The 17,168-nt window shown below is 41.2% G+C and overlaps 1 protein-coding gene across 1 annotated transcript in view; it reads right to left on the minus strand.

Annotated features, from left to right (window-relative positions):
• drp2 (dystrophin related protein 2) overlaps positions 1-17,168 on the minus strand; it is a 65,822-nt gene that overhangs the window by 35,312 nt on the left and 13,342 nt on the right. Inside the window, exons 3-7 of the mRNA XM_083915589.1 lie at positions 13,415-13,535; positions 12,759-12,870; positions 10,837-10,993; positions 6,390-6,536; positions 386-464 (exon numbers count right to left, since the gene is read on the minus strand). Coding sequence (XP_083771715.1) covers positions 386-464; positions 6,390-6,536; positions 10,837-10,993; positions 12,759-12,870; positions 13,415-13,535 — 616 coding nt within the window. The remainder of the gene's footprint in view (positions 1-385; positions 465-6,389; positions 6,537-10,836; positions 10,994-12,758; positions 12,871-13,414; positions 13,536-17,168) is intronic.

Consider the following 17,168-nt stretch of genomic DNA (forward strand, 5'->3'; position numbering starts at 1 on the left):
ATAAGGTAAAGTAAATCACATTTTGCAGCCCTCCTGCTACCTCTCTGTAGCCTTTGAAGAGCAGCGGGTAAAAGAAGAGACAGAATTCACAAATATGTATCTCTCACGGAACTGATGAGCATCGCTGGGGATTTTTATCACAACAGTGTGCTGGAACTGATTGAAACAGACAAACAAAGCCTGCCAGCTCCACCTCTAACCCAAATACACACACAAACACACCCATGCGAACACACGGGCAGTGTTTTATAGCCTTCTTATGACAAAACTGTAATACACCAAACCTATTTATTCCCACACTCTCTGAGATATTACGTTGGCACTGTATGGTACAGATTGGTGCGACATGAGGTACCAACTTCAAGTAGCAGAAGAGGACTCTTACTGGAAAGGAAGTGCTGCGATCCGGGGCCAAAGTCTCTATGTGCATCCTGGAGCTGCTTCAGCCGCTCTTCTATGGAAGCCTGAGGAAGCACGCACGCACGCACACACACACACACACACACACACACACACACACACACACACACACACACACACACACACACACACACACACACACACACACACACACACACACACACACACACACACACACACACACACACACACACACACACACACACACACACACACACACACACACACACACAATTAAATCAAAGAGAAACATGCTGTTCAATCCTCTCCACCACAAATCCCCTAAAGAAAGAATTGCACACACACATACCACCTGTTTCTCCTCCATTAGTTAACTATGGAATAGAAATGATGTCTTTTTCCCCCCCGCTGTCCCTCTTGAAGGACTTTGAAAGCCTTTGAAGAGCGGCAGGTAGGAAATAAAAAACAGAGATTACCAAATAATGTATTTTGTTGAAAATGAGGACGACGGTTCCTGGTTTGCAATGTCAGTGTGGAAAAGAGGAAAAGATGATGAAATGTGAGGGGGGTTGCAGAGCCTCACATGTGTTGCGTCATTAACCACAGAGACTGAGTTGACAAAATTGAGTTTGCCTTTGTGAAAGCATTTCACATCAGTAAGTGTATGTTTCCCACCAAATGGGATTTAGTCTGCCTAATCCTGGTTTATTTGAAATGTATTGGATTTGGCACATGAATCATTGTCAGCTAGATGTTTGAAACGCACCCTCAAACAATGGGAGGTAAATCCACTCGCGGTGAGGTAGGCAGACAGATAGAGAGAGGAAGAGAAAGGAGAAACTGAGACTTCAAAGAGTAGCACAGGCAATGAGTCGTAATGTGTAAAGTCAAATACATTAAGTTGGCATTTCTCAGCGTACGCACATCATGCTCCCTCACCAGAAAACAAAACAATATAATTTGGAGCGTGATTTAAATTGTTTGGGACTAATATAGAGCATTGTCAATGTGCCGTGGAGATGTTACTGCCAACTGTGCTGTGTTGTACAATCTATTTGTTGTACAGGCAATTTGGGCTGCCATAAGGAAGACAAATGACTGAATTATCCATGATCGACAAATATTAGCAAATCAGATTTGGAAATACATTTTTCACTGGTGTCAGAGCAGCCAAAATCTACAGGGCACAGGATGTTGGCGGGATTGAGCATGTGTCATTTTAATTAAGAGAGAAAGGGAACCAGAAGGAGACAAACAAAAAAGGTTGCTTCATTGTGCTTGCATTTACTGTGAAAGATAGCAGGTCAGTGCATCTCACTGCATTGAAATCAATTATTATGTTGGAGTAGAAATAGCAGATTATCCGGGGTGTGAACAAGGCATCTCAAAGACACTTTTTTTTTTTAAAATCTAAAAACCATTTGCAACACCTGTCTCACCATATGTCACTTAGGTTCTACTGATATCAGAAACTCTCAGAACAATCCAAGATCTGGTGATCTGCTGGTGACTATAGATACTAAAAGCCTTTTTAACAGTGTTGATCATCAGGGGGGGATTTAAGGCTTACTTGCTGAATCAGAGACCAGAGGAGATACTACCTGTAGCACACAGTGCTTAAAAGATTTAGCAGAAATTGTGCTGTAAAATAACTTTTTCATGAAGACTTATTTTACCTCTAACACATAGGAACATCAGTTTGAAAGAAAGAGTGCCGATTTAAGTTATTTCTATATAGCTCACTCACAACAATCCTTTCCTAAAATACATGAGACGAGGATGTCTCCTTCATACATTAGACTTCAGAAAGTGTGTCAATGTAATGCCCGTCCGAATGCTTTTAACGGTCGTTTAAACTTCACAGTGCATTGTGACTCGAGAGAGAAAAACTTTCGGATGTTCTAATTGGAACAGAAGGAAGATTTGCTTGTGATGCTTACAAAAATAAGACTGACAGATGTTCAGATTTGTATGCGAGCTCATTTCCATCCCACACATTTGAAGAAAGATTGCATATCAGTCTTTTTAGCTGCATCTATAGGATCTCAAGTACCACACAAGTACGAACAGAGAGCTCTTGAACTTGATCTCTTGGTCAAACAAGTGTCCTAAAATGGATCAGCTGGAAATAAATATGAAAACCTTAAACCAAAGAGCCTTTTAACAAGACACAAGCTGAGTCTCAAATCTGTTAGTTAAGTTCGTATACAGACTTATCAACATACCTTACTAACAGGGTATGATGATCAGATGTCAATCAAACCGCAATTTTGGAAAGCTGCTGCCAATTAAACTTCAGAGAGAATTTAAAATGTCTAATGCTTCTGTTATCCAAGATTTTTTTGGAGCTGCTTCTCTACCACCCACGTTTTTTCTTTTTTTCAGCTGTCAGCTGCTCCTCCATTTCCTTTGTGAATTGCATTGTGGTACAATAGAGTGCATCAAAAATCAACCGTATTAAATATGCATGTCTGGTTTGGGTAAAGTTTACTCTGTAAGTTTTCTATTGTGAACACCATACACTCTAGAAACCATGGTAGTCGGGCTATATTAATGTCTCAGGGACGATGCTAACATGCTAATATTCAGCAGGTATAATGTTTGCCTTTAATAAAATAGTTTGGCTTGTTTGCATGTTAACACTTTCTAATTAGCACTAAAACAATTACAGCTGAGGCTAATGGGAGTGTCAATACTTTTCCAGGTGTCAAAAACCAAAGTGTTGGACTCATTGGAATTGTGACCGGATGATGGTGCTAAGTCAAAAAGTCAGAGAATAACCAACGTCATGCTAATCCATCCAATAATTGTTGATATATTTCAGTATTTCAGGACCAAAGTGGGGAACTGGCCAACTGACAAACCAATATTGCCTTCCATCGAAAAACTAACTGCTGCATAAAATATTCCAACCTGAGCCAAGATGTAAAGTATTCAAAAAGCACCGGCATGTGACTCGTTGTGATTTGTTGCTGGAAACAGTCCAATATATTTCACTTGGACGACAAAGGCTTAAGTTGAAGCAATCATATTCGATTGCTTCACTGAGAGCAGAGAAAACGCTGGCATATAAAAAAAGGCCCTGCTCTGTTCTCCTCATGAACTGGTTGACTGTGGGCTGTTTCAGGGCCACAGAGGAAACATGAAAGAGCTGTAAAGAGCCAAGGAGCAGAGTGTGCAGAGTGGATATTGGAAATTAGTTTCTAAGAATTCTTGAATGGACATTAAAATCATCATGTTCAGAGACGACAAAGAGACAGACAGGAGAAGTGTCAATTAAAGCATAATGACAAGGCCACGGATAGCAGGCTGTAGAAAAGGTGCCATGAAGGTTATCTAATGGGAACGGGGTGTTCTGATGCTGTTGTGCTTGCAGGAGCACTACTGAGGTAGCTGATGGAGAAAGCAGGATCAGTTTGGAACTTGCACAGTGGGGACTGACGGTAAGTCACTGGATAATGCATCCATACATTCAGCTAAGCATCAAGGGAAGGGCAAGTCCAGTTCAATGAATCCAAGGCACTTTATCCTTGAAATTTTAAAACACTTCAAGAGTACACGCCTTGAATTCTTTGAATAACTGCCCACTCAATGTAAGTGCATGTGTTCAAATCTTGATTAATTTTATTCTGCCGTAGAGTTTTAACTTCCGATTCATGATGCATAAAAATGCCACAGGACGCCTGTGAATGTTCTCATTTGTCCAGGTCGTTGTTATCCCCAAAGCAATTTCAGTCAAAAGCAACTGGACTTGGTTATTTGTCTAGGAAGACGTTTCACCTCTCATCCAAGAGGCTTCATCAGTTCATGTACGCATCTGACCAGGCTGGGACTGGTCCGGTCTATTAAGTCCAGTTGCTTTTGACTGAAATTTCTTTAAGGATCATTACAGGAACCGGAAAAGGCAGTTAATCATCTTCATTTAAGTCATTTTTACTTTTTAAGGTTTTTGTTACTTGTTATATTAATGCATATTCTGTATGTGCAATGCATATCCTAAATTTATCACAAAAAAGAACAAGAAGGAGTTGTCCTCTGAGGCCAAATGCCCTATTTTGCATTGTTAACAAAAGTGAAGAAATACTCTGTGTATTCATCCTGTGATGGATCAGTTTTAATACATTTAATGAGGGTTTCTTCGGTCCATGCTACACCTTTACACTAAGTTTCATAAAAATGGGCCAGTGTTTTTTTTGTAATCCTGCTGACAAACAAACCAAACCCTCCTTTGTAGAGGCAATGAAGTGCTGCTGAAAAAAACAGCGTCAAAGCAGATTCATACTGGTGTGTTAAGTTTGGAATTTGATGTGGATAGAAATAGATATAAATAAACATTTGGATATTTTGAGTATGTATTCTTAGTCTCAGCAGCATAAGCAGTTTTTCTACAAATCCTTTTACTGTATTTAATGTAACAAATGACCATTTTGCAAACCATGCTTGGTATATGATCATTTCCATTCATTTTCCTTTCTTATTTCACTCTCACCGGTTAAACAACATGACCAGGAGTTGGTTTACTGACAAGAATGGAAATAAATAGCTGATGGGAAATAAAATCAATGAATCAATACAAACAAAACACTGTTGACTTCTTCCCATGGTTAAGTAAAATAAATCAGTCAGCCAGGTTAGGGAAGGTTAGCCAGCCATTGTACACTCAGCTGCTGAGGCATATCATGTCTCATGAAGTGCCTCAATTGGGATTATCAGGAAACAAAAGAAGGACAATGCATCAACAGAGTCCGGCCGGTTGATGAAACAGATATCTCAGTGACCGTATTTCTATCGTCGCTCCGGCCGCCCTAAAGTGATCATCCCTATATTCCCCGGGTCCTATGTTCCCCGGTCTTATAAGCCTATGCCTTCACTGATTGAATTCAGTATTTTATTAGGGTTAGGGGGTAGGGCTAGGGACTACATAGTCCTATTTGCCGTGGAATTCGGCATTCATTTTGGAAAAAATAACAGACCGGGGAACATAGGACACAGGGAACACCGGTACACTACCGCCCTGAACACGAGTTTCCACTGGTAGCTAGCATAAACGTTCCATGACTAGACCAGTTGGCGAAACCCCGACTGACTGCTATCATTCTTCAAAAATAGTCTACAAAACCACAACCGTTTTCAACAGCAGGTCAGTTTGACATATTGCAGGGAGTAATGGTAAAAAGAGCAGCCACATTGAGCTGTTAGATGAAGAGCTAACCAACTACTATTACTTTCGCAGACTCACGCAATGGGCAGCATAAAATCGGATCTCAGTTGCTTGCAAAATGATGGAAAAAGGACAATTATATTCTGACTTCCTTATGAAAACAACAATAGTTTTGTTCTGCTGCTGGGATCTTTATTAAACCACATTTGCTGTTACCACCTGTAAATAGGGTGTTGCCAAATCAACCAGGACTGAAATCTTAAGGACTGTCACTTTAAAACTGTACCTTATGCATTGAAAAAGTGAAATATACAGGATTTGTTGTTAGGGAGCAATAGGTAACTGATAGAAGGGAGAGGACAGGAAATGAGGAGAAAGAGAAGAAAAACAACATGCAACAAAGGTTCCTGGAAGAACACCTCTAGGTCACCATCGCCAAAGCATGTTGCCTGTAATGTTCAGATTGGGGCTACTTGCCTAACTGGACAATTGCTGGTATTTCACTTGCATACGAACCACTTAGTTCAGTGGTTTTATTTGACCCTTGTGAGCAACTGGCTTTCATCTGTTGGGTTGAGCACATTATCCGATCATAATTTGTCATCACTCACACATATCCCTTTATGCATTCCCTAAAACCACGCTGTTATCCTTCACAAGCTCATAGAGATATAAAAGACAGAGTGTAAAACAGTGGGAGGCCTGGGGTGTGATCATCCCATAACTTGCATCAGGACAAACATTATACTTGGAATCACTCTCTGATGTCTCCCTTGAATTTGACTGCTGGAAAAGCTGCTGCTGACAATGTCAAACAGACAACACAAACCACAACAGTGAACTCTACCTGAAGCACTTTCCATCTGCTGTTGAGATGCTCCAGGGTGCGGGCGTTCTCCATCGACAAATGGACATCGGAAATAGCCAGCTGGTGGGCTAGATCATTGATGTGTTTCATACCCTCTTTCACTTGGGTCAGCTCCTCCTTAAATAACTGCGGGAGTATGAAAGGGTAGAGAGAGGAGGATGGAAAAGAGAAAACGGCTTAAATACAAAACATATTAAATGTAGAAAAATATCAGACACAGCCAAACATGCAGTCTGGACAAACTCCACCTATTATAGAAATCGATTTAACTGGATTGGTTATTGTTGTCAGCTCTGTTATACCATATTTTACCTTAAATCAAAGTGAAAATGAAGTACAATGGTATTGTTAAAGCACCAGCCTCTGTTCATAGTATATATTTAAGACTGTATGTGAACAATGACCAGGTAACTTAGACATCTTTATTTATTTGCTGTGTAAAAATTAGCATGATAACATCTGGACACATGCCTAATAAAGACACTCAAAATCTAGATGTGATTTATGTCTCATCTGAATCAGATGAGACATAAATATGTTCATAAAAGATTGGGAGTAAAAAGTACTTTAAGGCATTCATAACTAGGAAGCTGTATGGCATGAATCCAGCAAACTCAGCCTCGGGACCACCTGAAGTCACATGTTTTTTTATCTCCACCACGCGTAAGCCTGGAGGGGATCATGCTTTTGGTCGAGTATGTGTGAAAAAGCAGATAATCTTGCTGAACCCATCAGCCTAATAATTAGTTTTGTGCACATTTATGGCTGCATGCTCGAGGATCTCTGGTGGCTGCAGTGAGTCTCGACTTTATTGACAGCTTTTTTTCTGACATTGACTGCGGACTTCTCACTGCAACGTCACCACAATTATCAACAACTGAAGGATTCTTGTTTCCCAGACAACGTACATGGTGGTGACGTTACTGTCGGTGGATTCTTTTGGTGGCATTTACAGTTTGAAATTGATATTTTACATCACTGAATCCTTCCTATCCAGATGTGTACGCCAAGGTAAAACAATTGCAAGCAAAGCAAGCAAAGCAATAATACCATCTGGTTTATATGGACATGGTTTGTCTCCCTATACCCTGTGTACACCTTGATAATGTAACATACATATATTGTCTTCCCTTCCTTCCCCTACTGTCACACTGGACACACAGCCTGCCTTGCACTCCCTGTTCCCCACACACAACCCCCGCCCCAGACACTCCTGGCACAGATCTGCACACATTTCAGCATTTCTTCCTGAAATGAAGTAAATTTTCACTGTCAGGATGTAAAACAAACATTCAGTTTGAAATAATGTTCAAACACAAATGTGGCTGAAATCAAATTAAGGTTTCACGTATTATCGTGATGGATGATCTACCGCAGCTTGAGCAATTTGTAACCCTGTCGAACCTCGACACTGTGTAGATGTGAAAATCACCAAAATAGCTCCTTTAATGGAAGGACATTAATCTCTGATAGCTGCAAATATGCTGACGGAGTTTAGAGAGCAGCAGGGACAATGTGAGAAGGATAATGACAAGCAGAAATGTAAAAAAAACAAATGGATCAGTATTATGATAGGAGTCTCGGAGCAAGTGTTTGCACACTGTGTAGAGCAGACGGTCTCCAACACATGACTTGTGAGCTACCAGTAGTTCGGGAAAACATGTGACGTCGAGCGACAGTTCACAGTCCACAGCATTTTTTACAGGACTTTCTGGTTAGTAGCCGTCTAGCAACAGAGAAGGTAAAGGAGCTGAAAACTACGGTAGAAAGACAACAGTCTCTGGTTAAAGAAGGCCAGTGCAGCAACAGAGGTTTGTCTTAAGGGTAATCTTTCTAACAAAACACGAGAAGCCCTTCACTGACAACCTTATTGGAAAAGAGGTGATGACAGCAGAGGCTAAAACATTATTCAAGCACCATAGAAGTAATAGAGAATAATGCCTGCTATTGCAGATGTACAACTTGTTGCTAGTACTGTGACAATAACAGGTTGTCTACAGATGCAGTGCAGCAGCTACAGCTGGACACTGACAGGTGCAAATGGTTTTCGATCCTGTGTGATGAGTCAATTCACTCCAGCGATACAGCCCGGCTGCTCGTTTTCCTTTGGATTTCGTTTGATGACTGTTTCACAAAAGAAGAGTATTTGACCTAACTTCCACTGAAAACCACAACCTGTTTACAGTTTGAACAGCTTATGTCTGTAATAACTGATGGAGCGCCGCCCGGCTATGAAGGAATGTCACTCAAGATTTATTGTCCACTGCATAGCGGATCCTGAACTATCGTTGTATCATTTTTTAACTGGCTAAATGGGCAAACGTTGTGGGATCTGTTTATGTCATGACACCAGTAGCAACACAGAAGCTTCAAGCTGTTTCTGGATGAATGTTCTGCTGGCTATGGGGATCTCCTTATCCACTTTGAAATCAGGCATCTCAACAGGGGGGAGATACTGCAGCACTTTCTTTCCTTGCTGAGTGAAATCAGGGCTTTCATGGAAGCAGGGGTGGAGGATACCACCCTGCTGTCCCATGCTGAATGGATACTTATGTGATATGATTAGTGCTGTTGAGGCGCTCAACGCACAACTGTCCATTGTACATTCAGCGAGTGGATAACAAAAGGTCTCGGCACCTCTCTGTCTCAAAGACGTTGGAAAGCCATGCAGAGGCAGCCAACGTTGTGAATGTACAAGTATTGAGAATTTGCAGACGATTCAGTGACTTTGAGAAACTTGACCTCTGTGTGACATTTGTAGGCCAACCCCTTCTCGACGGGTGGACGTAGGTGAGATTTCAGGAAAGATGGACTGTTCCGTGTCAATCCTGTGGAGATGGCAATGGAGATTATAAACCTTCAGTATGACATGCAGCTAGAGTCTCCTCAGCATTCACAACATTTCTGGAACCTACAGCAGTAGAGTCACAAAACTGTAAGAAACCTTCACCAAGCAGCTCTGAAAATGTTTGCTTTGTTTGGGTCTGCATACCTCTGTGAAGCAGCTTTAAATGTGATGAAATCTAAGCTCAATACAAGACTGACCGATAAGCATAAGAGTGGAACCTATGTGGACACTGTACACTCCAGCGTACACTGCTCTTGTTGACTCCACGCAGTGACAGTCGTTTCACTAACTGTGGGAAAGACTGACTGCTTGTGAACTAAAGACAATAAAAGGAAGTGATGTGATGCAGCAAGATGTTGACAGACAGAAAATAAAGACAGGTAAACTGGTAAATAATAACATTCCACATCCTACTGAATTTAACATATTTTGACTAAATGTGAATGTAGGATATCAATATTTGTATCTATGTATATACATTTGTAAATGTTAACACAAAAGATTGAGATTCAGATGGTTTTGCGTGGAAATCTGTTAAGTTAATAAATGTTTCTAATAATATTAAACATGTGTAGCTCTCAGCTCTCAGCCACTTTCATTTTGTCAAATTAGCTCTCAGATGAAAAACGGTTGGAGACCCCGGTGTAGAGTGTAGAGCTGAAACACTTAATAAGTCAATCAAGAGGAAATGAATTTGTGTCCATTTCTCATGATAATAAAAATAAAATTATAGCAAAAGCAAAAACATTTTAGGGTGCTTCCATCATCTCATAAGAGGGTTTTCTGCATTTAAGTTCAGTTTTATGCGATAATAAACTCTTATATTTTGGTTGTAGACTAAAAAAAAAAGATATTTAAAGAGGTTTTTGGACATTTTATAGACCGAATGGTTGACCCCATATTGAAAATATCCCTGTACGTGTGTATGCAAGTGTGAGTGCTTTTGCATAAATGTAAGTGGCTGAGGGAGTACAGTTGAGGCCACATGACAAGCCTGCCCTAAAGACTGAGCTGAACATGTGCTGGCTGTGACAGGAGTCCAAACAGACATGATTATTGTGCCCTCACTTCTAATGAATAGTACCACACAATTACAGGCAGCAGCGGCACCTCGGCACTCCATAATGACTGAACCAATGACCTGCCATTTGCTTAACAATATCCATCCAACTGGGGGATTTCAACCCTGTGTCAGTTTGAAGTGCCATGTCCTTGTCATCATCTGTCAGATCGCAGCTACTCCGACAGGGATGTGTGCACAGGCGACCAAAACAAACATTTTAAAGCAACGCAGATAAACATCTCTCAATTATTCATGAGTAACACATCACTGCTGTGTTTCTGTGATAAAAAAAAAATGACTGTCACCGCTTTGATGCTTGTTTACGATTTGTCAAAGTGTCACGATGCGTGTTTTTTCAGGATTAGTCAGTCAGTCAGAGGCGATAATCTCAAAGAGGCAATTAAGTTACTCCGCAGGTAAAAGCCATTTATATCTGGTTCATGATAATGTGTGTGTGCATGAGAGAGATAAGGAGAAGGAAAGAGATGTAATGTCGCCAGGTTTTCTGTGTCTACCTTGGTGGCGTCTATGTGGTCCTGCAGAGAGTCGATGAAGAGGTCTCCGACGGGCTCCCAGGCGTCTCTCACCCCCTCCGCCTGCTCCAGGGCCACTGCCAGCTCCTCCATCGCTGCCTGGATCTGGAGTAGACGCTCTAATGTCCGCTCCATGTGTCTGGGGGTTTTGTTAAACACACAATTCATTATAGTTTATGCACCATTAAAATTTGGAGCAAATGCGAGCAAAAAAAAAAAAAATCTATCAAAATCCATAGAGCATGCAGTCAAACGCATAATTTATTCCAATCTTCAGACTGTCATTTCAGCAGTGCTGCGAGCAAATGATTCTACACCACCATTTCATAAGCTAAATGCCTTTTCTTTGAAAACATGTTTTGATATTCTAGTGATGCTGAATTTAAAACTTGATGAATGTGTTTCCCTAATTGTTCCTCTAATGGATCGTATTTGCCACATTTTGTAATCAGGTTGTGGTAATTGTATTATGTGTAACATATTGCAGCACAGCCCTGCTATGAATCAGCACCCACAGTCACCGAGAGAAATAACACTTAACTTTATAGCTCAAAAAGTTACAAGCATATTTTTCTGCTGTAAAGTGAAAACTTACTTTTTAATATCATGTTTTTATGATTAGTTTATACATTACTTTTTTCATCACATAAATTTGGATGCCACTCTCTTCGTTCTTTTCTAAGAGACACATTTTTCACCTCATAACATTTATATTCAAACAAGCAATGATTGTTTTGGTTTCAGGCAAAAGCTTCATGAGTGTGAGGTTTTTAGAATTTACTTAACTCCCTGATGGCCTACATTATGATGTTATATTATTAATTTATTTCAGAAATAATCACCAAAACTGGAATTCAAAGGCTTTCAGAGGACGAGAAAATGCTGCTATTCTGAACAGAGAAGTCTCTTTCTAATACTGACCTTGATTAAAAAAACGTGCATTATAAAAGGACTGGAAGATCTTCTATGCAAAATATAAAGTACAAATTTTTCACATCAGATCTGCGGAAAAATGTGAGTTAATGGACTTCATTGATTATCACAATATCTCGATATACGACATACGTACTCACTATACAATCCCATTGAAAGATGATATATGGTCATATCGAATTATCTCCCAGCCCTATATAATAATTACTCTCAAGAACTTGTTTCCATATGCCAACACCTTAAGAAATATTCCTGTACTTGAAATACAATAATGTAAAATTACTCCATTAAACTAAGTTAGTAACATATCGTACAAAAATAAAAGTACAGGAGCCATTGTTCTGTGGAAACAATGGCTCCTGTGACTGCTATAACATTTGACATTAGCATGTACTGCTGTAGCTGGCTGAGTGGAGAAGGCTTTATTACTTTATAAACACTTCTGTAGTTTAGTACAGTTGTTTTCAATGTAAGGTTTTGGCCCCTCCAAAGGGGTCATGAGATGATTAATGAGGGATGAAAGAAGAAAAAAAAGGGGGGGGGGGGGTTATGCTACTGTTGGGGACAGGGGACTTTTCTCTAATTTCTGCTGTTTTTGTGGAATCCCAGTCCTTTAAGTCTGTGGGCTTAGAGCAGTTATTCAAACAAGTTCAAAGGTGAAATGTATCTTTGATGGAAATGCTAACAAGTCAGACATCTGAAATGTGGCAAGGGGCTCCAACTACAAACCAAAAACACAGTGGGAATCGCTGGTTTGAATTTTTAACGATGTAATGTCTTATCTGTGCTCATCATTTGTTTTTATTTCATATGAAATCTGGTGTAAAAAAAATACAATTTAATTCCCTGAAGATAAATTAGCATCTGACGGAATATATTAAAGTTAAATAAATGTACTTTCCACTACTGCAGAAACCACATTAAATCTGCACAGGATACACACCATGTGAAAAAAAAAAAAAGTGTCTGACCTATGGCGGTCCACACAGCGTGCCGTCAACTTCTCCCACAGGTCACTGGTCACGTTTGCCTGCTTCCACACAGAGCGACTCACATTTAAGATTCGCCGGCGTGGGGACACCTCTGCAGAGGGTGGAAGAGGATAGAAGGGGCAAAGCAGGTGTATACGCATAAAGGTGCAAAGGAGGAAGTAAAAAAATAGAACAAATGGAGAAATAATGGAGTGGAGAGGAGAGCAGGGGTTAGAGGTCAGACAAAGAGAAGAGCAATGATTGGAGATGGATGGTACAACAACTCCATGAAAGGAAAGAGATAAAAGAAGGGGGGGGGGACAAGTTGGACACACAAGGAGAACACAGTAAGGTAGACTGAAACAGTATTTCCCAGGTGAGCATACAGTCCTGGAGAAATAGTGGAGCTTTCTGTATTATTGATCTGAGCAGACGTTACTGTAGAAGTGGTGAGCTGGAGCTAATTGGTCCCGACCCGGACACTTTTTTTTAAACCCAGTGTGACACCAGAGAACAGATCACTGCTTATAACTATTAATGGAAGATTTCACCTGCATGGGTCCTACCAAATGAACTCCAGGGCTTAACTGAGGGAGGTTGTGAGTATGATATTTTGGCTGGCACAGTAGTTGGCACAGAGTATGAAGGGAGCAGACCTTTTCCATCAGTCAGGGTCTCTTCTGGCTCCTGGAAGGGATGCTGAGCCAGAAAGGCCTGGGCAGACTCCAAGACTGAGTAGATGAACGGCCCTCGAGACTTGACATCCTCCATGAACGCCTGCCGGGAGACAAACAGAGAGGGGCGAGCGTCTCTAAGTGGGAGAGAATGAAAGACGTAAGCTGTTTAAAACTCAAGTGCTGGTTGTAGCCATGGAAGATGAGTCCTGTAGGCTAAGCTGAACCTGTACCTTCATAGACAAACCTCTATGAATAGATTCTGCATAGGAATGTACGGGTTATTGTGTGATGACAATTTAGCTCTTCATTAGCTTTTTTGTTTGTCTCTAAACTCTTGTCATTCATGGCAAGCTGCTAATTGGACCATAAAAAACGTCCGCCACTCAGAAGAAGAAGTCTCGGCCTGGATATGTAACCTGACTATCGTCACATGACTTTCGTTCCGCGGTCCGTCTTGACTCCGCCTAGCTCCACTCAACCATCTGGGATTGCTCCATTGCAGAGGGATTTCGGGGTCCGCAAAAAATGGTCAGGCCAATCAGGACCGTCATGCTGGATTTTATAGATGTGACATAGTGGAGAAGAGACTGTTTGTGATTCAGCCAACAATGGCGCCTCGCATCGAGGAAGCAGGCGTCAGCATCGATGCTGACATTTCATGTGTCTTGTTCAATCTAGCGAATATTTCTTCTTTAAACACCCGAGAACGGCTCTGAAGGATTTTGTTGGTGGAAACTATGTTTTCGCCCGTCGCTCTCATCAGCGTCAAGTTTTGGTTTCAATGTGTTTGGTTGTAGCACGTCAATAAAGATGACGGACAAGTGGTTTATCCAATCATATGCAAGGATTTTTGATAAGGCCCAGCCTCCTGAAATCACTTTGCTATGGAGCGATCCCAGATGGATGAGTGAAGCAAGGCGAAACAAAATTCATCTGGCGAGAGCCAGGTTACTGGATATCCACTGGTCAACCTGGAAAACCCAAAACTACTAAGCGTTGTCCCCAGAGGTTGAATTGTCGAGAGATATTTGATCATTGGCTGGTTCCAGCTCCTTTAATAAGAGGATTTGCTGTTTTTTAAATTGGAATCTGTATATCCTTGGGTTTGGAGTATTGGTGTGACAATCCTGACATTTATAGAATAAAAAATATATAATCGAGAGATAAATTGACAGTGAATACCATAGTTACTTGTGGCCTAGTGCATTTGAGCAGATGCTACTTAACAGCATTTTTTTTTGTGGGAATATAATGATCACTTTTACACACAATAGAAAACTGGCATATAGTGTAGTAAGGTAATGGTAAATACATATGCCTGCACACTACAGAAAAAAGAGGAGGCTCTTTAGATACAAAAAAACAATGACCTGTATAAATACTCTGACTTGACTTCCATTCATCTGTATTTCCCAACACGATCAGGCTGCTAACAAGAACACACAGCGGAGTTTGTGTCTGACCTCCATTATTCACATTCTGCAGTGACATTTTCATTGGTCTAGTTCAAGTGATATATCACCGGTGACCAATGACCACCTGTGTGGAAATACCTGGTACATAAAACGTGGTGATATTTCCAGCCTTTACGAGTAATGTGGTTTTTTTTTATATAAAAGTTACATAAGCTTCTTCCAAGGAAAAAAAATAATAACACACATACAAGGAATACAAAATGTCATACATGCGAGAGAATTAGCTTGTTTGAATACATGAGTTACCGATAGGAATCACTGCACACACAATCTACTGGCAGGACCACATGAGATTACACGGCTCTCTGCTTGCGCTGACAGCCCAGGGCACAATAGGAGACCAAATCTACTGGGAGTACTGGTCAGCTGGCTGCCACACACAGAAGAGCCAATTAGCTGGAGAGTGCAGCTCCACTGGTCCACATTTAACAGCACTCCTGATGCAAGAATACACACACACACACACACGCACACGCACACACACACACACACACACACACACACACACACACACACACACACACACACACACACACACACACACACACACACACACACACACACACACACACACACACACACACACACAGGCCTTCACTCCACCATTGAGCAGATACCCAGAGCCTCCCCAGGGTCTTGACAAAGGCCAGTGTGTCCACCTTTTTCACTCTTCTACAATAATCTTTGTTCTGTATAAAGCATACTGTAGGTGTGTGAATTAACTTCTGTCCCCTTCAAAGTACTTTATTTAGGTGAAGTCAGCATTCTCAATCCATTTATGCTATGAAGAGATTACAATTTCAGCGGAAAAATTTACATTAGTAGCTGCAATTAGCGTTGTTGTGCGGAACTGCTCTGACGGTGTTTCAGTGCCTGTTAAAAAGACCTCAGGACCAGAGCCCGGCAGGCCTGATAACACCCAATGAAACATCTGCAAACACCAGCCGGTACAGAGCAAACATGTAAAATGGTGTAATGGCGGGGAGCTTGTGGCATGAGACAAGATTCTCCACTCATGGAGAAAACCTGGTGTCTTCTTTTTTTCATACTCTCTTTAAACACAAACACATTCCTTCTTTTTCCTCGCATCCTCACTTCCTTCCTTTCCTTATACCCTCTTTTCATCCTCTCTAGCTCTTTTTATTCTCTCCATACTCTCTTTAGCTGCTTTGGTGCCCAAAGAGGGGCTGAGCTACGGATTCCCTGAGCCAGCTGCCATGTTAAAACTTTAATTCCAGCTAAATTTCACACTCAGAGGCTTCATCTTTGGTTGAAGGAACCTTAAGAGCAAAGCCTTCAGATCAGATTAAGATACATTATGTATGGCGTAGAAAAAGTCTGGGGGAGGAAATGACTTAATTGACTTCATTGTCTAAGCATGTTGATGGTATCCCTCTGGGCGGTTCCTCTCAGTGTACTTGTGACTACACAGAGGAGGAGGAATTTTCATTTAATTTTCTCTGTCGCATGAGGCAAGCAAAGATTCTGCACCTGCTGCAGATGCACAAAATCCCACCCATTGCTGAAACCAGGCACTAATCCCAACACCCAATCCTCACTAACACATCTTCCCACCCAAACTCCCCTTCATCACCACCCCCAGAATTCACATACAGTAACCAATACACGTGAAGATGCACACAGAAAATGTAGCAGAGAGAACTCTTCCGGCACACAAAACGGCATCAGAATAAATCCATTTAAGATCAATAATTCATATTTCTTAAAACGCTTTAATTCTCTATAGAAAACTAGGATGCAATTTTCCTCCCTGCTTTGTCGGAAAAGTTTTAGAGCGACCAGACGCTTGGGAAGCTGAGGCATCTTAGATAATGAAGGCATGCTGTGCTGAAAATGGAACATATGAGAGAGGAGAGGAGAGGAGAGGAGAGGAGAGGAGAGGAGAGGAGAGGAGAGGAGAGGACAGGAGAGGCATGTTCATTCCTATGAATGCCTTCACTAAGTAGCCCCATCAGTGTTAGAGGGTTGGTTGTGGAAAGAGAGAATGTGAACTGCGGTTTGAAAGCATGAAAAGCAGACAGAGGGATGAGGAGGGAGAAGAGAAATTAAGAGAGTGAGAAAGGGGGATAGAAGCAATTGCAAGATAGTGTTCAAGTATGAGTTTTGTTGTCTTTTCATCATCCTGTTAATTGGAAGGCTGACTCGACAGTGCACCAGTCGAGGTGAGAGTTGGGAGTGGGATTAAATGGGAGCCACAAACCTCTCACTGTCAATACATGTCTCCTTTCAGAAACACT

This window comes from Echiichthys vipera (assembly GCF_963691815.1).
Source record: "Echiichthys vipera genome assembly, chromosome: 6".
NCBI lineage: Eukaryota > Metazoa > Chordata > Actinopteri > Perciformes > Trachinidae > Echiichthys > Echiichthys vipera.